We start from the raw sequence: 23,352 nt of genomic DNA, 5'->3' as shown, positions 1-23,352 counted from the left end.
CCTTCCACATAAAAGCTTCTTAGAACGTGTACGGACTCTACCTTAAGAGGTGTTACAAGGCTGCATAGGCAGACCTCACTCAACTGTTTTATCTACCTGGGGGAAAAATGGCTATGTTCAGAGTAAACATTACTTAATTCACCACTGAATTAAGTCTGCTAGTACATTTTATAATGCATAGTGCAGAACAACCTAACACGTACAAAAATAAATCCAAGTCTTACATGGTTCAGTTCAGTATTTTCCCTTAATTTGTTTCCCTGGTTCAGAAAGATGATCTACTTATCACTAGCCAAAATCCTACTTCTCTGTCACATCCATCCCTCTGGACAGTAACATGGAAATTATGAAAAAATTTAACTGGGACATTGTACATTTGCACAGCAGAAATTGAAGAGGGAAGTGAATCAGCTCTCTTGTTAAAAATGAAGTAACTACCCATTCTTCTCTTCTCTACATACCACCAACTTAACTTGATAGCAACAAGTGTTAGAAACCTTATCTTGGGGAAAGCCCTCAACGCTGAGGGCTCCCTCAGCCTGTCTCCCTCCTTTCTCCTTGTCTCCATACTCTCTAACCCCCCATAGTATGTTCTTATCTCTTAAGCTATTTCATAGTCAACAGAAGCAATACATGTATCTTCTAATGTATCCAGGATACCTTTATTCCACCAATTAAACTTTATATGACTTCTCTATTAACAATATCTTTATAACGACTACAGTATCTAAGCATGACCTTACAACTACCTCAAGATGGTTAGTTTGGTACTCAGCTAAGGGAAGACAGATGCCTTCCTTCTGTGATTCACCCAAGAAGTTCCAGTGTTTCTACCTTGAACATAAAGCTAACCTTAACAACTGGCTCAGAGGAAGATGTCTACAGTGGAGATGACTGAAGTTCACCAAAATGAATAGTGTAGCATCAAAACAGCTCAGCCCCATAAATGTCTCATCAGAGCATTCAATGATAAATCACTTTTATTACCCACTCAAAAAACATTCCTCTAAAAGCAACAAAGCCATGTAACATGCTCTTCGGGACAATCAGCCAAGCAAGAATCATGTGTCATCTTTCATATGAAAGATGACAGCATATCATCATAAGTCACTTTGTTGCAGTTATATCAATGAATAAAACTCTTCATTTGCAGGTCTCTCAGTAGCCAAAGTACTGTATGTTCCCCATTGCTAATAAAGACAGCAAGGGAACGCTCTCTTAGGTAACAGTCCATTTGTTACTTCAGAAAGTAAATTTTTGACAAATGAGTTAGGAAGCAGTACTACTGCAAGATGATTATCTAACATAAACAGGAAGCTTATCTAACCCAATGCTGCAAAGAGTACATGTCTTCCCCCATATGACAGGTACATTACATATTTCCCACAATTTTGCCGAGCACTACTTACTAGAAGTCTCTGCAGACCCTGCGTAGGGAGGTGAAGAAAGGCTTCTCCTGAAAACATGCTCAGAGTTTTCTGTACCAGAAAGCTTTAACGTATCTGAAATACAGAAACAAATAGCTTTACAAATATACACAAGGTACTCCCTAATAAAATAAATTTCATTGACAGCAAGAACCTCTCACTATCCACTGTTAAAACTTATTAAAGGCTGTGTTAAAGGTTTTGAAACGCCAACATTAAACATTGTTTAAACCTGCTTCCTGCTTTTGATTTGATTAAAAAGAATTTTTCAGGTTCAGAGGCAAAATTAAACTCAATTTATTTTCCGAGATTTAGCTTCCATTCTGACACTTCAACCTGAAAGCCTACACATATCCAGCAATTCTTCTGCTAGTATCTAGAGTGCAGAATTTTCACAGCTCCTCCTATGAAGTCAACATGAGGAGCCACTTTCTTCCCCCCTTCCCCCTCCCCTATTGATATCATTAACAACACAGTAATAATTTCCTGTTAAAGCTAAGGACTATCCAAAGACTTCAAACCTGAAACTGATTTAAGACAATCCCTAACTACTCTAATCAAATAAAAATCCTCTGATCGATAGCACAATTATAAGAACATCACAAAGGACAGTTACTACACATTTCCAGAAACATTACCTATTTCCAGTGCTTCCGCAGCTTTTTCGAACTTTTCTCCACGATCTTCCTCTGACACATTAGACGCTTGTCTTTTTACTGCTTTGCTTGAACTTCCTCCAGATGTTACACTTGTCACAGAGATGAGCGGGATGGCTTGGCTCTGCTGCAAGGAGCAAGGTGAAAAGGCAAACGTAAACCACACACCCATACATGTTAAACAGGACTGGACCTTGTATTGACCCCTGGGGTGCTTCTCTCAGTTGTGGTGATCAATCAAAGATTATCAAAGGTAGCCTTACAATGATATCTGCCGCCTCCCTCAGCATTCCTAGGTGCATCCCATCATGGCCCGTGGAGTCATGTATGTCCAGTTTGCTTAAGTATTCCCTGACCTGATCCTCCTCCACCAAGGGTATGTCCTTTGTAGTATTATAGGTAGAAGTGACTCAGTATCATTAACTAATGTCGGGACTGCTAAAACATACTGATGTATGTGCACATACACTAGTTTGAAGTGATGCACTTCTTCAAATTTTTGAAATTTAAGCTTCCCCCCCCAATTCCCCAGGCATCAGCATAGGCTGGATTTTATGGGCTGGTTATAACAAGCACCTTACTTCTCAAGTAGTGTCATTATTAAATTAATATGTAACACTTGCTTTACAATCTCCTGAAAGAAGGAAAAACTCTCTGTGCCAAGTCACAGCCAGGCTGCATAGGAAGAGCAGATAAAATGTACCCCAAACTTACACAATTGAAGAGCTCAGTAGTCAGACCAAGGTAGTTGTGCAAAGCGAGGAATGTTACTCTCTGCAGCCTTACCATGATGATCTAGAAACAGGAAATCAACAAGCAATAGGAATGGATTTAGCATTCTCCCACACTTGTTCTTGCATTTAGATACAGTTATGTTCCAGGCTACCTGAAGGCAGTTTATAAAATACAGACTGTACCCTAAGCTGAAATTCCTTTTTAGCACTTGATAAATTGAGCCAAAGATAAATTCAAGTGATTTACCAAAGACTTCACAATCATTTGATGGCATAAGAATCCAAAGTCTTACTCCCAAACACCAAATAGTGCTTTTTGTTTTCTGTAAACATTAATAATAAACATGCCTTGAAATAAAAGCATTTGCTTCCATTTTTCCCCCCCTCATTAAAAAAAATTTATTCCAGCTTTCCCCATACAGAGCCTGTGCTACTGCTCTGCAAGCACTCTAAACTAACATAAGACATCACTGCAGCTTATTCCCACTGTTAAGCCATCCTCCCTTTTTTTATCAGCTCTCACGAAGCACATTAAATTGGTATAATGAGCTGTTCTCCTCAACCATCAGTATTAGGAGGTTCATGTGTCACTCATAAATCATTCAGATACCAGAACAGTTTGCAAGGACAAAAAGATTTAGAAGGGATAGTAAAACAAAAGGACAGACCAGAATGACTCAGGAGGTCACGTGCACCCATTTGACTATTATACCTGTGGGACAGTGCACCACTTGGCAAACTCTCCAAACTGAAATCATTAATACACTAGTCCCTGCATTAACATCCACTTGCAGGATGTACAAGACATATTTGCAGTGCTCACTTGAAAACTGTCTAAGCTCCTGCAAAGCAAGGGAAGGTGAACTTAAAACTAATACAAAGCACAGCTCTTTCCTCAGATGCTGACAATCGCTTCTGAAGTGGAAATTCACGTCAGACTGAATTTTTTGAATTTTACAAAGCATCACCCCTCAACAAACAGCTTCTGATAGTACATCTGCCCTTTTTCAGAATATGTGACAGTCTTTTCCATACTCTAAGCCATTTTGAAGCCTTGTTGGTGCATAACCATGATGTGGAGCCCATGCCAGCATATTCTACTCCACCAGGACCAACAAGCTTACAGTGCAGATCAGGCTGATTTGAGAGGCTATCACATGCAGAAACTGATTCAATGTGTGTGTGTGTGTATATATATATGAATTATTTCTTCCTGTACATGATTAATGCTGAGATGATTAAGTCTAAGGCTCTAACAGCAAGAGTAATAGCAGAACTAGTCCAAATCTTGAAAAGAAGCTATACTCAACAGTTTCATATCTGCAAAAGGATGATGAGCCTGCCAAACTTCAAAATGTCTTCCTTGTAACTTTGAAATTAGAGTGATTGCTCCCCCACCCCCCAATTATGCTTAACAACAAAGCTTACCTGTACCACTCTAACAAGAGTTTCAGGATATTTCTGGAAGACATCTTGAAAGGCACTTGCTGGAAGTCGCAATATAGTGGATGGAATGGCTGCTCGGGCTGAAACTGTTTTATATGGAGCAGGGTGACCCTAACAGAAAGTTTCAGAGACACAAGTTTAATCCACCAATTATCTGACCTAATTCTTCCCAATCCCTTCCCAGATTTCTACTTTGATATTGTATATGCTTGACAGACATCATCCGACCACAAAAAAGCCTTGAACTTATGCTCTATGACCTACAGGTGGTGTAATGAGGGCAGCACGGCCAGGTGAATTCACACCAGCAATGTCAATAGCATTATACAGAGACAGAGGTAAAGAAACAAGAGCTATAAGAAGCTGTATCAGGTTAAGGGGAACTGGCTAGTCTGTCAACTCTGTTACAGTTTTATTACAGACAAAGCCAGGCTTCAGAAGTATTTCAACTTCCCGCTATTCAAAACTGCAAAGAAAAGAGGTTTTGTTGATTTTATCTGTACTGATGACCAAGCTATTTGCTGCAATAGCAACCATAGACTCACATATTCAGTGAAAAATACAAACAAAACTGTATAGTAATTACATACATAATGAAATAAGACAAAAACCAGGCAGACTTCTTGTGTTTCAAGATATATATACATATCTTCATGTATATTCATATATATATGAAATATTCCAAATGACAAAGCCAAACAGCTTCTTTTTACTTGAGATAAACTGGGCCTCGACCATCCCAAGTTGCTCGAAGAACAGATGGAGAATTAACAAACCAATGAAAAATAAAACTGTAAGTGGATAGAATACAGAGATTTTTTTTTTTTTTACACTGGACGGCAAGCCTTTGGTTTAGGCTTTTCCCCCTTGAATCAGAATAGATTTGAACAAAAATCTACTGCCAAACACTTGGATAAAAGACTCCAAGCAACACCCCTGTACCCCATTAGTAACTACTGAAAAGAATACCTGTAAGTCATGAATTCATTTACTAATACATGAAATATTGATTTATCCAATATTTCTAAGATAAAAGGAGGCCTTTCATGGTATGGAGCAGGAGCTAAGGAAGAAATGGAGTTTCTACTTTAACAGTCACCTTACAGCTTCTGAAGCTTTCATTCCTCCTGAGCAGCAGAAGGCAAATTTTTCCAAACACTAAACACACAGATGCTAAATGCTGAGTACAAATAAAAAAACTTGCAAGTCTTCCAGAGCATCAGACAACTAAACACAATCACTGCAGAAGAATTTCTGCCTAAACACAGCAAAACCAAACAAGATATATTCTGCATAACTATAACCACTCTGGAAAATAAAGCTACAGCTCTGTCTGCCTTGCTGGTCTGGAAGTCACGATGAAGCAGATTCTAAAATTAAATTAAATTAATTGGAACCAATTTCCTAATTACACCAACTTCAGCTGACCTTTTTATAAAATCTGGTGATGATATTAATAGCTTTGATTTTCAAGTTCCTGAGGGATTTGAAATTTTAAACGTCTCTCTGACCTACAATGCAAAGCTACCAGGTGTCTTCAGTTTTCCAGGGTTTCTTTTAATTAAGTAAAGAAATTTAAAAATTACACTTCTGTGCTTTTACTGTACCCAAAAATAAATGCAACATTCCTCTTTTACAGGCCAGTTTAAAGCCTGGCTTTAGACAAAGAAGTCATTTGGAATTCATAGAATCATAGAATGGTTTGGGCTGGAAGGGACCTTAAAGATCACCTACTTCCAACCCCCCCTGCCATGGGCAGGGACACCTTCCACTAGACCGTGTTGCTCAAAGCCCCATCCAACCTGGCCCTGAACACTCCCAGGGCTGTGGCACCCACAACTTCTCTGGGCAACCTGTTCCAGTGCCTCACCACCCTCACAGTAAAGAACTTCCTTACATCTAATCTAAATCTAACCTCTTTCAGTTTAAAGCCATTACCCCTTGTCCTATCACTGCATGCCCTTGTGAAAAGTCCCTCTCTGGCTTTCCTGTAGGCCCCCTTTAGGTACTGGAAGGCTCCTATAAGGTCTCCCCAGAGCCTTCTCTTCTACAGGCTGAACAACCCCAACTCTCTCAGCCTGTCTTCATAGGAGAGGTGCTCCAGCCCTCGATCGTCTTCACAGCCTTCCTCTGGACCCGCTTGAGCGGATCCATGTCCTTCTTATGTTGGGGGCCCCAGAGCTGAACACTGTACTCCAGGTAGGGTCTCACAAGAGGGGAGTAGAAGGGGAGAATCACCTCCCTCGACCTGCTGGTCACGCTTTTGATGCGGCCCAGGATACGGTTGGCTTTCTGGGCTGCAAATGCACATTGCCGGCTCCCGGCCATTTTTTCATCCACCAGTAACCCCAACTCCCTCTCCGCAGGGCTGTTCTCAATCTATTCTCCACCCAGTCTGTATTTGTGCTTAGGATTGCCCTGACCCATAGGCAGGACCTTGCACTTGGCCTTGTTGAACTTCATGAGGTTCACAGGGGCCCACCTCTCAAGCCTGTCAAGGTCCCTCTGGATGGCATGCCTTCCCTCCAGCGTGTCAACCACACTGCACAGCTTGGCATTGTTGGCAAACTTGCCGAGGGTGCACTCACTCAATCCCACTGTCCATGTCACCAACAATGATGCTAAACAGCACCAGTCCCAATACCGCCCCCTGAGGAACGCCACTCGTCACTGCTCTCCACTTGACATCGAGCCGTTGACCGCAACTCTTTGAGTGTGACCATCCAGCCAATTCCTTATCCATCAAGCGGTCCATCCGTCAAATCCACGTGTCTCCAATTTAGAGACAAGGATGTCATGTGGGACTGTCAAATGCTTTGCACAAGGCCAGGTAGATGACATGAGTTGCTCTTCCCTTATCCATCAACACTGTAACCCAGTCATAGAAGGCCACCAAATCTGTCAGGCACTATTTGCCCCTAGTGAAGCCATGTTGGCTGTCACCAATCACCTCCTCATTTCCCATGTGCCTCAGCACAGTTTCTAGGAGAATCTGTTCCATGATCTTGACAGGAACAGAGGTGAGACTGACTGGCATGTAGTTCCCCAGGTCTTCTTTTTTTCCCTTTTTAAAAATGGGGGTTATGTTTCCCCTTTTCCAGTCAGTTCAGTAGGAACTTCACTGGACTACCACAACTTCTCAAATATGAGGGATAGTGGCTCAGACACTTCATCTGTCAGTTCCCTCAGGACCTGTGGATGCTTCTCATCAGGTTCCATGTATATAGTCTGCTTTTATGTATGTACATCACTATACTGGCCATCAACTGTATTTCGTACCAATCTTTACACCAAATACATAGTGAAAAACTAAGGAAATCTATTAAATCTTTAGTCACTGGACAAAGGATAAGCATTAAGTTTAATAGTGTTCCGTAACAGTTATTCAAAAGAGCAAAATAAGCACCGTGTATCATGTTTCTATGGTCTACATCCTACCCAGTAAAGTGTGATATTTTTTTTTTTCTGAACAGTGCTTGTTTGAGGATAGACTGATGCTGACAGTTTCTCAGAAAAGCAGTTTTAGGATAATAATGCAGCAGCCTTTTTCTCCAAAGAACAGCCCACCCCTCCAGTTTTTCAGCATATAATTTTTTCTTTTCAAAATCTCTGCATGAGAGCAGCCTGCTTTTGAAAGGGCCAACCACCACATCTAACTGCTTTGGAACATGCTAAAAGCTGTCAGAAGAACATGAAGAGGAAATGCTCCTGTAATTGTCAGCTCTCTCAAATATAATGTAATCAGCAGCACACGGAGAATACCATGTTTAAATTATACTATTTTACAATCACACACTGAGGTCACAAGGAACAGTTAAGTTATAATCAGTAGTGAAACAGGGCTTTTTCAACAGAGAACTTTTTGTTCTCAACATGGATAACTCTTTACTTCTGTCTTGTTTTAAGAGCTGTGGAGTAATTAAATATTGTAGGTGACAAATGTCACAGCTAAAGCCGTAGTTGGATCCAGATGACAGGTAATGGCCAGATCCAAATGAATTTGGTTAAGAAATCTGATACAAGAGACACAGGTGCCTTATACTCTCCTACCTGGAGTGGTAACTTCTTTTTGTACCCCAAAATCTGGCATATTCTCCCTATTCCCATTGCTTGGATTTTGTCTTCCTCCACTCCTACCCGCCATCCTCCACACTACAGCAACACTGCTGCAACCCAAAGTTCCTGCAGCAATCAATTGCTTCTTTATAAACTCATCTATCTTGTCCACTGCCATTTGAACAGACTTGAGCCCTGCAGGCTCACCTTTATCCAAGTGTTTTTTTAGCTTCTTTTAATCCTCAGACTTTAATTTTTCTCCCCTCGGTCCCTGGCAATTGATTAATATTCCTCCCAGTCTCTTCTTTTTCATTCCAACTATGCCACCTGCTCGCAGTTTTCTAAATACCATCTCCACATGGAGGACAAAAGAAGAGTAAAACCCAAAGCTCTAGCAATCAGCACCAAATGCCATCTCTATTTGTCCCATTTAATTCTGAATGAAAATTCACTGGTCAGGAAAAAGATCTGACTGCACATATGGGTTGAGTGAGCACTCAGCAACAGCATCTGAAAACACTCGCATGGACATCAACAATGTTCAGTTCAGAGACTTCTTTAACATTTGAGGCAGTATCAATTCAGAGTCAGATTAACTACAATACAGAATTGTTCCAAAATGCCAGGAAAGGGCTAGCATCTACTTGGATTCAAAAGCTTCCAGTTTCTCCTTGAAGTTTTGAGAAAGCAGCATTTAGCTGTTCTCAGAATAAGTGAAATACAGAACAAGTCTCTTATGTCACAGCTGGTATCTTTGTATTTAGTAGATCTAAGGGGACTTTTCAATTTTAAAAATTAGAAAATTACATTAGAAAATACCTCTTGTGTGACCTTTCTTTTAGATCCAACAACAAGACATCACCAATTCTTGCAGCAAACTCCATTTTCTTGCACATCTCTCAACCTAGTGGGGGGCTGGCTGATGTCATGCATTACAAAATCAGTCAAGGGAATCACAAATTCAGCTCAGACAACTCAAATCCTCTCTAAATACATTCTTCCTTCATGTCAGATCCATGTCATGGTGGTACAGCGAAACTTAATTAAGGTTATGGTATCTGCAGGAAGTTCTAAGAGTCATTCACTAATTTGGAATGCCACTGAGAAGTCTCCTCTATTTTGGTCAATGCTACTTTCTCTCTCCTTGCCCATTGTCATGCTACTGCTATACCTAAAGCCAGCAAAGAACATAAGGAAGAGGAAAAACAGAAATAAAACAACCAGTTCACAAAGCTGGGAAACAAGGGAGAAAAGATAGAGTTGCAAAAATAAATGAGAACAAGTTACTTAAGCAAAAAAAAAAAAATTGCAAAGTTTTTGGTTATATACTCTTCTGCATGCCGATAACTCTTTTCAACACACTTTCAATAACTTAGTTCCTGATTTACCAGTGGTATAACTAATGAGAAAGAGAAAAAAAAAAAGATAGAATGAGAATTAAAAAAAAAAACCAACACCCCCCCCAAAACAACCAAAAAAACCCACCACAACAAAAAACCCCCACCACAAAATGAATGGCAACCACCCTTTAAAAAAAAAAACAAAAAACACCCCCAAAAAACCAACAACAACAAAAAGACACAAACCACCACAAACCACTGTCATACCAGAAGGATTTCCTCTTGTTTATTCAAAAAGAATATAGGAAAAGAACATGACTAGTATTCTTGTTCCTATACGATGGTCCTGCTCTTTAGAATATTATCATTAAGAAAATTTATCAGTGGAAGTAACAAGGGCAAAGATACCTCTAAATCTGCTATTAATATGGATTTGACAGAACGAACTAGACTTGTACAGTCCAAATTATTCACGTGCCATTACTTTCTACATAAGAAAGCTTGACCAAGCTTAAAAATTATTTATCACTTTCAATAGGTTTTATGGAAATTATATATACAGATATATAGATATATGCTTGCATCTAAAAGTGGCAAAGAACACTTAACAGAATCATTAAAACTACTTACACATAGAATAACAGTACTTTTTAATGAAAGGAGACAGCCAAGCACAAGAGAAACACGATACAAGGTCAAATATGCACAACTTATTGATTAGATTATCTGCATCCTCTCAACTATCAAAAATCCTTCAAGTAAGCACTTTAAGTGCTTGCGTATTATCGAAAACAATGAATTCTCCACCTTCAATTTTGGTATTCCTAAACTGATGCACTGTGACAATTTCAGCAAAACCATCACTGTAATTCCAATTGAAACAAAATCCACACCACTAATTTGTGCAATAAATACGACCACCTAGCATTTAGCTCATCTTGTTGCCTGCCAAAGAGCACAACCTTCCAATGGTTACCAGCAACATTAACATATTAGGAAAAAATTAAATCCATCAACTGGTTTCACAGTATAATTACAGTAATAACAACTGTCAGATTTATTTTCATTAGGCTAAATAAAAATAAATTTGGTAAGTAACAAATCAAGCAGTGCAAAAGCCTGGACTTTTGGGCCCTAATCTGATCCTCCTCCCGACTGCTTTATGACCTTGAGCAAATCAAACCGTGCCTCAGTTTTCCAGCCACAAAAGAATAATTCAAATCCTACTGCTTATCAGAAATAGCAAGTGTTACGCTGTCAAGCATACATGTTTCACAACCAACTTACATACCACAGCACTAAGTTTACAGCTGTGAAGGCCTGGAAGGAGGAAAAGAATTGGTCAAAGAAATATTTTCCATTCTGATTCTTTCCTAGCAATATTCAAAGTCTACTTCCCCCAACAAGCTCTGTGACATAAAGCAGCACTGCAGAAAACCTGCACGTTCAAGAACTTACCGTGATAACATCAAGAATGCTGAGAAGGCTGTGGACGCTGTCTCCTGCCAGCACCTCCTTAACAACCACTTCTGTTCCATCCTGCAAGTGTAGGATAGATTACTGCAGGCTCATAGTTGCATATTTGGCATATATGGAGCATTTCAGAAAGCTTAACTCGCTCTTATTCTCCCAGATACTCTGAGCAGCCCTAAAAGAAATGGTCCTCCATTATAACTTGGATGCTTGTTTTCTCTCTGCTCTGATGGAAATGTGCTAATTCAAACCACCAAAGTTTCAAACCACCAAAAAAAGTGATAAATTAAAAGAAACTAAAAGCCAGTTTTGTCTAGGAGATGTGAACTGCTTGTCTTTGCTATGTAACAACCAATAAAATAAAAAAAAGCCTCCTTCACTCTGAGACAGAATTAGCTACCTTTATCAAGGGATTACATGTCAAGAGAGAGTACAAAACAAAGAACAGCAAAGTACAAACCTATACAGAAATCAGCAAATTTGAGATAATTTACAAACATAAACCCCCTGCATTTTCAGCCATCACAAAACCGTTCACATGTTAAAGCTAAACTCAAAGTTCGGTCAGGAAGAAGGAAGAAAAAAAAAATCTAATTGGCAGAAGGGATCACAAGGGCTAGCACTCCACATTTTAAGACTCACCCATAAAACAAGCCTTCATTTCTTTCCCCTGATTACCCAAAAATGAATCTGATTCTTCAACCTCCCAGGCAAACCTGCTAACTACCACGTTAGAATATTGTGGAGCGAAGTGTACTTGGTCTCTCCTGCTCTGTATACTTAACTATTTTATATAACTACTATCCAAAAGGAGAATGTTTCCAGTGCTATGCAAAGCCCGTCTTGCACCCTGTCCTCCCTCAATAACTATGCAAACAGAGTATGTGAGGACATTTCAGAATGCCTTATCACCATTGCGTTTCGCTCTCTCATCCAAGACATGGGGGATCACAGATAAAAACCTTGATCTTTACAAATATCATGGTCCTGAAAGGTTGGAAGTAATCCTTTCTAAATCACTATGATTCAAATGTCTAAGTTTAATCAATGCGTAATGATTCATGCCAACCTATATGCTGTGCCAACAGATTTATCTCAAGAACCGCAGATAAGTTTATTCTTACACTTTCTTGAATGCAAACTTCCAGCTTGCCATCCTGTACAACGTAGATGCTGTTATCCAGCTGCCCAGGACGAAAGATGTATTCACCTTCATGCAATTGCACAAAAACCATGTGCTTGCACAGTTCCAGGAAAAGAGGTTTCTCAAAGTGGCCAAGGACCCTGCAGGAAAGAAAATGCAAAGGTAAATCTAAAATCACCACTGCCCCTGGCAAATCCTTCCTAAATTAGCAAAGTCCCCAGGCACGAATAGCAGAGGAACCCGAGTCAGTTGTTGCATGGCTGTCCAACAGCATGGCAGAAAGAGCAGAACTCGCCAAGACAGAAGTGCCAAAGTACTGTAAAATGCTGAAAACTGTAAATACTGGAGTTCCCCTTTGAGCAGCACTCTGAGCAATGCCAGCAGGCTCAGAAGGAAGTAAATCCAGTCTTCCTCAAACAAACACCAGCATGGCTTTTGAAGGGGAAGATATATAAAAACCTGCAAGATTCACACATTGCATGAGGAAAGTTACTCTATGGAAATTTCCCTTTTAGTATAGCTACCCTGACCACCTAACAGGAACACATGAGAAATACTGAAAACAAAGGGAAAAATTCCTGTCATCTGCATGTACCTGTAAGTTTGGAATATTCCATCCTCTTCAGGTAATGCACAACTGGACTCCTTTGATACTGAAACTAGTCAGTCACTACCAGGCAGACAGAAATACATGGCTTAAACCCGAGCCTTCTGTGCACAGCACAAAAAGGGCCCTCCACATAGCTCCATTAGATCACATTTAACAGGATCAATCAATCAAATTCTACTGCAACATCAATTAGTCACAGGAGATCATAATTCCACAGCAGAAAGTTTAGATGACTTAAATAGCAGGTTTATTAGAGTATATGACCTTTATGACTACATTATATCATAATTGGGAGAAAAATGAACATACACAAAACCAAAATTACGGATTGGAAGATCTCATCCTCTTTGCTGTCTCAGCAAATTTAATCCTTGCTGAACAGGCACAAAGACCATCCCTTCTTCTTAACCTGCCAAAGAGCTGTGGGGATTAAGTTAACTTTGATTCCATTTGCAACTTTTTATCCAGAAAATTAAAAGATTCTGCAGTTCAGAGAGTTATCAGTATGGTATCCAATTAACATCTACCAATTATGATGCTTTTCTGTACCAAAAAATTGTCTGATATAGTCTAAAGGGAATTTTTAAAACACACTAACAGAAATCTGTTCATGTTAGAAGAGCTTTATTATAACTATCCCTGAATTTAGGCCGCTAATCTACATCTTCCCCCCCCCCCCTTTTTTTTCTTCCTAAAAACGCACTCAACTATTTTCTTAACGTTTCTAGAAAGTTAGAAGTCATTTATTCTTTCCTCGTGGTCAGGTGAATTTTCAGTCAACTGCTTAAAGACTCAAAGACTCTGACCATGCAGTGATAAAATTTAAGACTTGACACAAACTGCCAAATATTTAGATCACTTGAACATCTGTCAAAACCAAAATCCAAACTTATCTTTCCATTTAACATTACCTAACATTTTTAAGCATGTATAGGACTTCCGATGGCAAATGGGAATTCTTTACATCAAATTCAGTTAGATCTGCCTCTAGCAAAGAGGGAGGTGGTTCTTTTGGCTGCAGAGTTGGACATTCCTTCTTAATACGCAGAATCCTACAAAGAAAAACACAAGTCAGAAAGTTCAGGAAGTCTCCTCATTTGTCTTAAGCATGGGCTGTATACTGACACCATAGGTTGACTGCAATACTAAATGCACACCATGCCAAGTTACACATTATCAATTAGATAAAACAGTAGCATTCCACCCTCCTGGCCTTTCCTCAGCAAAACTAGACACAGTGCTATGTACATAAACCATTTCATTTCAGCAAACTTCCCAGCAAAATGCTAGACTGATGCATAGGTGACAGGACTGTGAAAAAACAGCAGCTATGGAAAAGTGCTAGGCTAGGGACAGATTCCATACCACAAACAAAAAAACCCACAAAACCAGCCTCCATGACATGAATTTTCCCCTTCTCAAAAGCCCAAGTACCTTTTAGCCAAAGATAAAACTTTTGCCCGCTTCCGCATCCTTTGGCGAGGCACAGTGTTCCCAACCAGAGAGTTTGGAAGAGTTGTAACCTAGGAGGAAATAATGAAAACAAAAACATTTACTAAAAACCAAAACAAACCAAAAAACCAACCACTAGTTCCAAGCCTGCAAAGCCTCCAACTCATTTACCAAGTCATTAGAACATGAGCAGAGTGAAGCACTCATATAAGACCTTGGAAGATTGGAACAACATCTACTCCAGGATCACTTTCTTCCTAGAAAGCAAGTGGAATATACTTTGATTTTAATAAGCAACTACTACAGTGGTAATGGATGGTAGAGGGGAAAAAAAAAAAAACCTTAGCTACACAGTTGTCACTCAGCAACACTCAACATCAGGCAGATAAGTAAGATTTAAAGCTCCAGTACTCCTATGGCAGCCTGTGATGCTGACAAACTAGGGCCTGGTTCATTTTTGAGTTGGTGACAAACAGCACTACAGACATGCAGCAAGGCTTGTACTTGGTTTTAGTAGTTACTAAGTGCCACCTTCTGGAGAAACGCAACAACTGCAAGACCAAGAAAACTACTTTCAAAATATTACTAGTTCTCCATTTGTTTCTCAAAGAGTCAAATCCCAGGAAAAAGTTTCCCTCACAAAAGAAATCTTTAATTAGTTTGGAGGGTCCTTTTTTTTTTTTTTTAAGTAGAATCTTGGTATTTTATCAAAAATACATGAAGTACAACCAACAGCAGTTAGTTTGTAACATTCTATGTCTTACTCAGGAATAAAAGCAAAAAGCAAGGTCTAAAACCCCAAACCAAAAACTATCTGAAATGACTTTACCATGTGGAATTCTAAGCATTCTTTACTTATGTGTGTTACATATAAACATCTACATTAAACAATATTAAAATCATGAAGTTGCTGGCCACACACACAATTTCCTTTCATCGAGGGCTTTTTTGGCCAAGTTCTACGTAAAGGCTGATCTGCAATGCAAAAGCAAGGTTCAGGGAGTAATCTCCCTACACAATGAAACGGAGTTCTAAACCAGCACAGTGTCTGATTAAGTCCAAGTATTTGAATTCACCTAAACAAAGTTTAGCAGTGTGTGAGGCAGAAGGCTGTAGCAGTTCACAAAAGAAAGTGTTCCTCAACAAGCAGTCACTAACAAGCAAGGTTACTTACCTGTACCTTATTTTTCTACAGATGTTGGTTTTCAGTGCCCTGGCGATGTGAGTGCACACCTGGACTCAAGCAGGTTACCCCACAGGGCACAGCGAGGACCGTCCTCAACTACGCTCTGCCTTTGGTCCCAAAAGGGGTCAGTACCATTCCTGCCTCACAGCTCCCCTGGGTCGGTGAGCCCACCAGACCCACACCCTGGTTCTGACTCTACAGGACAGAGGACAGGGAGCACTTACCACAGTCAGAATTAAATAGCCTTTTTCCTTCACTAACCATTTGTATTTATCATCGTTCATTCCACAGATGACTACAAGCAAGCAATAAACATTTGTTACTCTGAAAAAGGGTCAGAGTCCCCATCTGAGTAAGAGGCAGCTTTCCAAAATCAGGGTTTATCAATAGCATCATATATATTAAAACTGCACATGGAGGGCCAAGAAGCTGCTACATAAATTTTGGTATGGGAAGTGTTGAGTCAGGAAGTCACCTCAACCTCCAGGACCTATTGCACAAGCTTGTAACAAAACCAAATGCAAAATCTCTGCGCTGACATAGCCGCTCATGACACCTCTGAAAAGATGAGTTCTTTTGACCATAGTGGCACTGTTGGTCAGAAAAAAAAAAGAATCTCACATTCTGCATACACTAAGTAGCTTCAAGGGATGCATGTATTTTGAGGAGAAAGACAGGAAGATTAATCTTTTCAGTTAAATGAAATCCAGACAATCAGTGCTGAACACCTAGCCTACCTGCTAAGATTAACCTAATCCATTAAAGGAAACGTCTGTCTCCAGATTTCCTCAAGTCTTCTTGTGCAATTTCCCAAGAAAAGCCACTTGCAAAGGTAAAAGTAAAAACGAAACAAACAAAACAAAACAAAAAAACAAAAAAAAGGAAGAAAATATCAAACAGGCAGTCATAGCCTTGAAGGATTTAACCAACTGATGCAGAAACAGATTCCTGACTGATGGAAAATTATTGGGGAGACCTTTCAGAATAATAGGACAGGAACAAGGAACAACATCAGGACAGAAACCTGAGGGCACAGGTGGTATTCCTTGTGACAATCCAAGGCAAAGAGGTTAGTCTTGGGATAAACCCCTCTTGAACAGTCTCTAATGAGAGAGTTTGTCAAGTCTTATTTGCAACTGAGTACAAGAAAACAAAGGCTCATATGCTGAAATGCTTAGTACACTTCACAGGTAGTCTGCAGAAAGGCAAATTCTAGTATCTGCTCTGCAGATAGAGTCACATGGGAAAGAAGGTGTCAGCTCTGAATGTAATGGCAGTACTGGAAGTCATTATCTGACAAGGACAAGTCTGAATATAGACACTGAATATCTTGAATATAATCCTAATTACTGAGAAAGACAGATTACTATAGATATTTAAACAACCATCAACTCCAGAGAGGAATTAGATATTCATTGATTTATTACTACCCTTATTGTCTGCAAATATTCTTGAAAGAGGTAAGGTTTGGCCAGAAAGAGAAGCCATTGCTGTTCTATCAGCATCAATTCAGGCAGAATTCTGGGAGTTCTGAAACATCCTCAAAATTCCAGTGAAATTTGATAGGTTGAAGGCCTGGAGCTGGGCTAAGCAAGTAAAGTATTGTAGTTTACAACACCTCCTGAACTGGATTTTAATCTTTACTTCCCTCCCACCATGCCAGACGCACTCACCTTTCTCATGATCTTTCGCCCATAGAACATCACTTTGTCTCTCTTGCGAAATCTGTACTGAGGCACATGTGGCTGAAGTTGTTCTGAAACAGAGGCATCACATCAGAATCCATCTGCAGCTCTGTGCTAAGGGAAAGAAAACTGAGCACAGGTGGTCAATTTTGCTACCTCTGTAACAGCTGTGCCTCCTGTCTACTAAGGAGCAAGCTCTTGTGGCCAGCATTTGGAATTTAAACCAGCACACGATACCTCATTATCCAACTCCAGTTAGCCAAGCCAGACTAGGGAAGAGCTGGCTTGAGGCTCTACCTAATCACCAGAGGAGATGAAAAGGCTCTCTAAACAGATATAAGGATCAGGTAATTTTAATCTCACAAAGGAAACCTCTAATTCATCCATTTCTCATTACTGTAACAGCAAAATCGCAGCAGGGTTGAAATTATTTGCATGCCAACTGATACTAAGGCTACCATACACTACAGAAATAAAAACCTCCAGCATCCTGCACATGACAGTTCTGAATTCTATGTTCAGACCTGGGTAAGTGAATCAACACAAGTTCTTCATCCTTTTAAAGCTGTTTTCCTGCAAGAACCACTGTCTTCACAGCAAGCAGTTATTATGAATCAGCATAGAATCTACCACATATTATTAAAAAAATACTGAAAACAGCTGAGAAAACTGTTTTTAAAACATACATAGTCATTGAGTACTTACTAGATTGTTTCACTCTTCTGTAAACAACAAACACAACAATTGCTATAAGTAGTAATGCAACTGCAGCTCCAATTGCAATTCCAGTCAGCTGTGAGAGGAATTCAGAGGGGAAAGAAGTTAGTCACTTCTAAAGTTGAAAATTATTAAGTACTTTTTGGAGGGCTGAAGGACACTTAGCTCAGTAAGACGTCTGAAAGTCAAGCACGTTCATAAATACTTAATTTTTTAGCTTAAACTTCTTGCATGTGTGATGTTTTAACTACATCAGTATCCCACTCGTAAGCTCACATGCAAAATATTCGGCATTTTCCCCCCAATGATCTGTGAGCTAATCAACTCAACGTACATGGGATGAAATAACAGTAATTAATTCCTGCCTCATGCACAGCAACAGCAAAGAAACACTCAGACTTTGACTGTGACTTAGTAGAGTTCTTAGAACTTACAAGAAGCTACACGTTATTTATGCACAGACAGTCTTTCATCCAGCTGATTAAAGCTATACATTACCATAGTAGTCTGTATTCTGTCTTCTACAAACTGAAGAATTCGTGTTCCACCTGCTGGTAGCACAGCCTAGCACCAAAATGAAGGTGAAATTAATTTCCCACAACTGGCAAAAAGCCTCCATAAGAACATCTCAATGCCTGGTCTGGCACATACAATGCAACTTGATTGTATTTTCCAACATCTTTCTTTCAACTATAGCCCACTTCGCAAACACAAGACATTCAGTGTAGAAGGGTCATTAGTGGAGTTTTGCACTGATGTCAGCTCAATGCATTCCTAAATAGTCATAAAACAGGGTCAAACAGTGAGGTGATAACTGTTTTTGATGATTTTATGTTATTCAGAGCAACAAGGATGAGAACTGAATGTAAAGGACTTTATGAGACTGAGAAAAGTCATAAACCAGCAGATTAAATTCATCATAAAAAGAAAACTATGCACATTGGGAGAAGCTCTAACCTCAGGTATACTGTCCTGGGACCTGTGCCAAGTATTGTTATTCAGGTAAAAAATCCGGCAGTTAAAGCAGTCTCACAAATGCCACCTCAAAACTTACCAGAACAGGGGAAAAAAAGCAAACCAAATATTAGGAAAAAGGAGGAAACAAACCAAGTAAAAGGACAGGTGTGTCTCCCTGTAAATCTTGAATGTTCAAGTACTTGTAAGGTTAAGTACTGCATGCAGTTTTGGTCCCAGTTTTTGCCCTGGATTCCAGATCTGGATGACCTCTTAGTTTAGCTTTGCTGCCAAGAGAAAAATGAAGTGCATGCCAAGAGTCGCCAAACTAGCCTCTCTCATGAAATTCGTTCTGGTTCTACAGCACAAATAAAACTCCTGCCCGACCAGTCAATGCAGACAAATTGCTGTCTTCAGTTTGTCTCCTTAGGTTGCTTTAGCACAGCATATCAATAATTTATCTTCCCAACATGAGTCAAACTAACTCTATCACTACTATCATCAGACTACTATTAGTAGGATTGTAGTGGAAAGTCAAAAGAATTTAAAAAAAAAAAGTTTAAAATTTGTTAGAAACAAATACAACACATGCTGGTAAAACAGTGAATTCTTGGTCTAAGTCTATTGTGGTCACTTAATTTATTTCCCCTTCACAGTGACAGGGACACGCACAGTTCTGCTACTGTCCAGGCCTGTATGATCTCAAATAACATCAAAAGTAGTAGTTGCCAACTGACAGTCACATTGCTGCTACATGAGGAGAAGAAACAAATTCATGACCAACACACACACATGCACAGACTGAGCCCTCGTGCCTCAATACAGAAAAACAATGAGGGAAAGAAGGAATTCAGGCCTCCAAGAAAAAAAGGTTATATGTATTTTTTTAGTTCTGAGAAGAACTATTTCCTGACATAGGCTTTGCCTTTCATGACTATGAAAAGCACCATGCGCCTTGTTGGACTAGGACTTTCGTATTTATGATTAAGAACAAATGCAAGAAGAGCTGGCTGCCAGCAAATTCTGCAATTATTCCATCTTTAGGTTAAAAACATACTGTTGGAGCAAAAGGTTTTTAAATGCATCATTTGCTAACAGCTTAGAATATGAAGCAGAGTGTGAATGGTTGGCAGTAAAAAAAAAATTGTAAAAAAAATCATAAAGACATACACACACAAAAAAATGGGACCAATCTTGAAGTTTTTGAAAGGATAAAACTCTTATCGGGAAGGGTTCTTTCAAAGTAAAAGCACTGCATCTGAAGACATTACCCAAATGTTATCAAATTAGGTATGGTAGCTTTCAGCTTCTGGAAGTACTAATAGGAAAATAAGTATGTCCAAAACTACTATTTTTTGTATTGTATTGTATTGCAATATTGTACCTCAAGGCTGGTGGTGTTGCCTTCTTCATCCATGTCTGGAGGTACAGCAGGAGAAAAAAAAAAAAAAAAAAAGAGAAGACCCAGTTAAGAGATGACTGCACTCTAATCCAAAGTCTTTTTAACTCCACAACGCACAGCGTACCACAACTGCTCTTCCAGTTTGGCTGAACAAGCCAATTCAAGGGGAACAATGTTTTGTTGCGTTTTTTTACTTCATTGTCCCTTTTTCTCTTTGTTGAGCAACAAAAACCATCCAGTCTTCAAGGAAAACCAGAGCTACCAGTAACGACAGCTACCTAACTCCTCTGGGAACGCGACAGGACTTTGCTCAAACGTCTCTGCTCTCCCTTGAGGAAACCCCCCACGGAGACGGGAAGGTTTAACGCTGAGAACACCCACGGGAGGGAGGGACACCACCCCCCCGGTGCCCACACCCCAGTGGCACAAAGAACCCTCTCCGGGTTACGTGTTCTCTAAGGAACAGGGGAACGCCGGGCGGGCACTGACCCGGGGACACTCACCGACGCCTTCTTTTCGGGGGGAAAAGCCGTACAGAAACAAGGGGCGGCCGCAGCCCTGTCAGCGGGTCAGGACAGACCCCGGGCCGGCCCCGGGTCACCCCTCCTTTGCCGCCACCCCAGCAGGCCGAGCCCTCGGTCCCTGCCCGGCTCCGCTTCCCTCCTCTCGGTAGAGCAGATCACGGAACGCGGACGTTAAAAAAAACAACCTCCCGCGCGGCACCGGCACTACGCGAGCCTGCGAGGCCGAGGCCGAGGCCCAGCCCCTCGCCGCCGCCGCCGCCGCTCCCCACCGAGCCCCGGGCACCCCGCGGCGGGACCGGCCGGGCCGGGCCGGGTCCCGTCCCGTCCCGTCTCCTCACCTGCCGCCGCCGCCGCGCTCGGAGCCGCCCAGGCCAGGGTCAAAAGTCAACCCCGCGGGGCGGGGACGAAGGTCACGAAAGGAAGACGACGACGCCCACCGAGAGGCGAACGGCAGACCCCGCCCACGCCTCGGGCTCCTCGCTGCTGATTGGCGGGCAAGTCCCCACCCCGCGCCGAATGGCCCGCGTCCTTCACAGGTTACGATAGGGATTGGCCGGTGCCTTTCGGCCAATGGGAGCGGGCGGTGTTGGCGTGTGCGGAGGCCAACACCGGTGGGGCGCGGCGGAGCTCGGCGGGGTGGCCGCCGGCGCGGTCCCGGCTTCGCCGAGCCTTCAGGAGGCCGCGGGTTCCCGGCATGGGGCTGCTGACCGAGCTGGCCCGCGGGCTGGTGCGGGGCGCCGACCGCATGTCCCCGTTCACCAGCAAGCGCGGCCCCCGGAGCTACAACAGAGGCCGAGGGGCCAAGAAGCTGGGCGTGCTCACCTCCAGCAAGAAGTTCATCCTCATCAAGGAGATGGTGCCCGAGTTCGTCGTCCCCGACCTGGAGGGCTTCAAGCTCAAGCCCTACGTCTCGTACCGTGCCCCCGAGGGCTCCGAGCTGCCTATGACAGCCAAGCAGCTCTTCACCGAGGTGGTGGCTCCCCGCATCGAGAAGGACGTGAAGGAGGGCACTTTTGACCCCAACAACTTGGAGAAGTACGGCTTCGAGCCGACACAGGAGGGCAAGCTCTTCCAGCTCTTCCCCAAGAACTACGTGCGGTAGGGAGCAAACAGCAGGGCTCCCAGGGCCACGCATCACCACTGTGTGAGATGCGGCCTGCGCCAGCAAACGCGGGACGGTTTCTGTCGCTGGCAATGAAAAGCAAATCCTTCCATTTACGTCTTTCTGCAATGTTTGATTTAAATTGCCGTAGGGAAATTGGCGGTTAATTGCCCACTCGTGACTAAGGAAAGTGTTACTTGTATCTTGCACCGCGCTTGTAGCCGTGTGGTGTAAGCCTGCAGGCACCCTGCTCTTGAGAAGAACTGATTGACCAGGCGCAGCTAATTATCAGGAGGCAGTTTCTCTCCGGGTCGCTAAAACATCATTCCTTCCTTCTGGGAAGGAATTCCTGTCATTTGGGAACAAAGGAGGGCATGTCTTACCTCCTTGGGAGACTCTGGAGTCTCCCGGCTGCGGAGAGCAGGCCACTGCAAGCCGAACAGCGTCCCCTCATCAGAGCACTACCGCCACGTGCACGGACCTGCAGCCGCAGTCAAAGAGGGAACACGCTGACAGATTTACCCCCAACCCCAGTGAAGTGTTCCGCTAAACCGGGAGTGAGACCGCCAACGGGCAAAACCAAGTCCATACCCTGAACTCTCCGAGAACTGTAGCTTGTGTTGAATGCCACAATTTCTCCAGACTTCCCCAAGCCTTAAAGCTACTTTCTTTCAGAGTAAGTCAAAATACAGTTAATAGGTACATTTAACATCTGTTCCTTAGTGCAGCTGCTTGAAGTGACAAGGTAACTGTTTAAATTGGATTGTTATTTTTGGACACATTCCTAGAAGAGCAGTGTCTTGCTGTTCATCAAATTAAATGGATACAAGTGACACTTCCGTAGATGGTCCTGTGCAACTGTTTAAAGTAGAAACTGCTAAATTCCAAATGTTGTAAGTCGTTGGAAATAAAATGTTTTCTCTGACACACAAGTGCCATGGTTTTTGAGAAAATAATTCTTCTGCCTGACAGTCGTGTCTGCAGAGCGTAGCCCTCCCAAGAGGCACTTGGGGGGGGGGGGGGGAAGAGTTCTGTGAGGTTTTCTAAATACAAAGAACCACGAAGCTTAAGAATTAGAGAATTAAATTGCAACAAAAGTGTTCACTTTTGGAGAAAGGAAGCATGTTTACTGTGTTTTCTGTAAGCATCCAGTCTGTAATGAAGACTGACAGATAAACCCTTAAAGTGTTGTTAAAAAAGACATATTTTCAGGGCTGGGTAGGGCTGTGATGGCAGGGAGGGGATGCTGCACTGGCCTCCGCTCCTTAGTGTTGCAGCCCCATGTAACCACAAATGGAAGAGGAGCTATTAGCACACTGGCACCGAGGGTGTGAGAGTCACATCTGTAGGGCGGGTGAGGGAAGGTGCAGTTTTTCCGATTAATTAAGCCTGACCGGCATTCTTCACTTATTTTTCAGCTCATCAGAATAATGGTTATACGCAA

General features: G+C 41.7%; 2 protein-coding genes across 2 annotated transcripts in view; one reads left to right on the top strand and one right to left on the bottom strand.

The window, feature by feature from the left end:
* The window catches only part of PNPLA7 (patatin like phospholipase domain containing 7), a 130,944-nt gene extending 109,681 nt beyond the window's left edge, over positions 1-21,263 (bottom strand). Inside the window, exons 1-13 of the mRNA XM_069772124.1 lie at positions 21,145-21,263; positions 20,265-20,299; positions 18,425-18,490; positions 17,915-18,002; positions 17,198-17,280; positions 14,321-14,409; positions 13,798-13,938; positions 12,257-12,416; positions 11,118-11,198; positions 4,246-4,374; positions 2,798-2,878; positions 2,066-2,210; positions 1,410-1,502 (exon numbers count right to left, since the gene is read on the bottom strand). Of these exons, the coding sequence (XP_069628225.1) occupies positions 1,410-1,502; positions 2,066-2,210; positions 2,798-2,878; positions 4,246-4,374; positions 11,118-11,198; positions 12,257-12,416; positions 13,798-13,938; positions 14,321-14,409; positions 17,198-17,280; positions 17,915-18,002; positions 18,425-18,490; positions 20,265-20,297 (1,189 nt within the window). The 5' untranslated portion in view covers positions 20,298-20,299; positions 21,145-21,263. The remainder of the gene's footprint in view (positions 1-1,409; positions 1,503-2,065; positions 2,211-2,797; positions 2,879-4,245; positions 4,375-11,117; positions 11,199-12,256; positions 12,417-13,797; positions 13,939-14,320; positions 14,410-17,197; positions 17,281-17,914; positions 18,003-18,424; positions 18,491-20,264; positions 20,300-21,144) is intronic.
* A 138-nt stretch (positions 21,264-21,401) lies between these two features.
* MRPL41 (mitochondrial ribosomal protein L41) lies at positions 21,402-22,840 on the top strand. Its single transcript, XM_009926649.2, has one exon. The coding sequence runs from the start codon at positions 21,501-21,503 to the stop codon at positions 21,906-21,908; it is 408 nt and encodes a 135-aa protein (XP_009924951.2). The 5' UTR covers positions 21,402-21,500; the 3' UTR covers positions 21,909-22,840.
* The last annotated feature ends 512 nt before the right edge of the window (positions 22,841-23,352 follow it).

Source organism: Haliaeetus albicilla, chromosome 26 (assembly GCF_947461875.1).
Source record: "Haliaeetus albicilla chromosome 26, bHalAlb1.1, whole genome shotgun sequence".
Classification (NCBI taxonomy): Eukaryota; Metazoa; Chordata; class Aves; order Accipitriformes; family Accipitridae; genus Haliaeetus; species Haliaeetus albicilla.
Note: the sequence above shows the minus strand (reverse complement) of the source record. Positions and strands in the feature narration are given on the sequence as shown.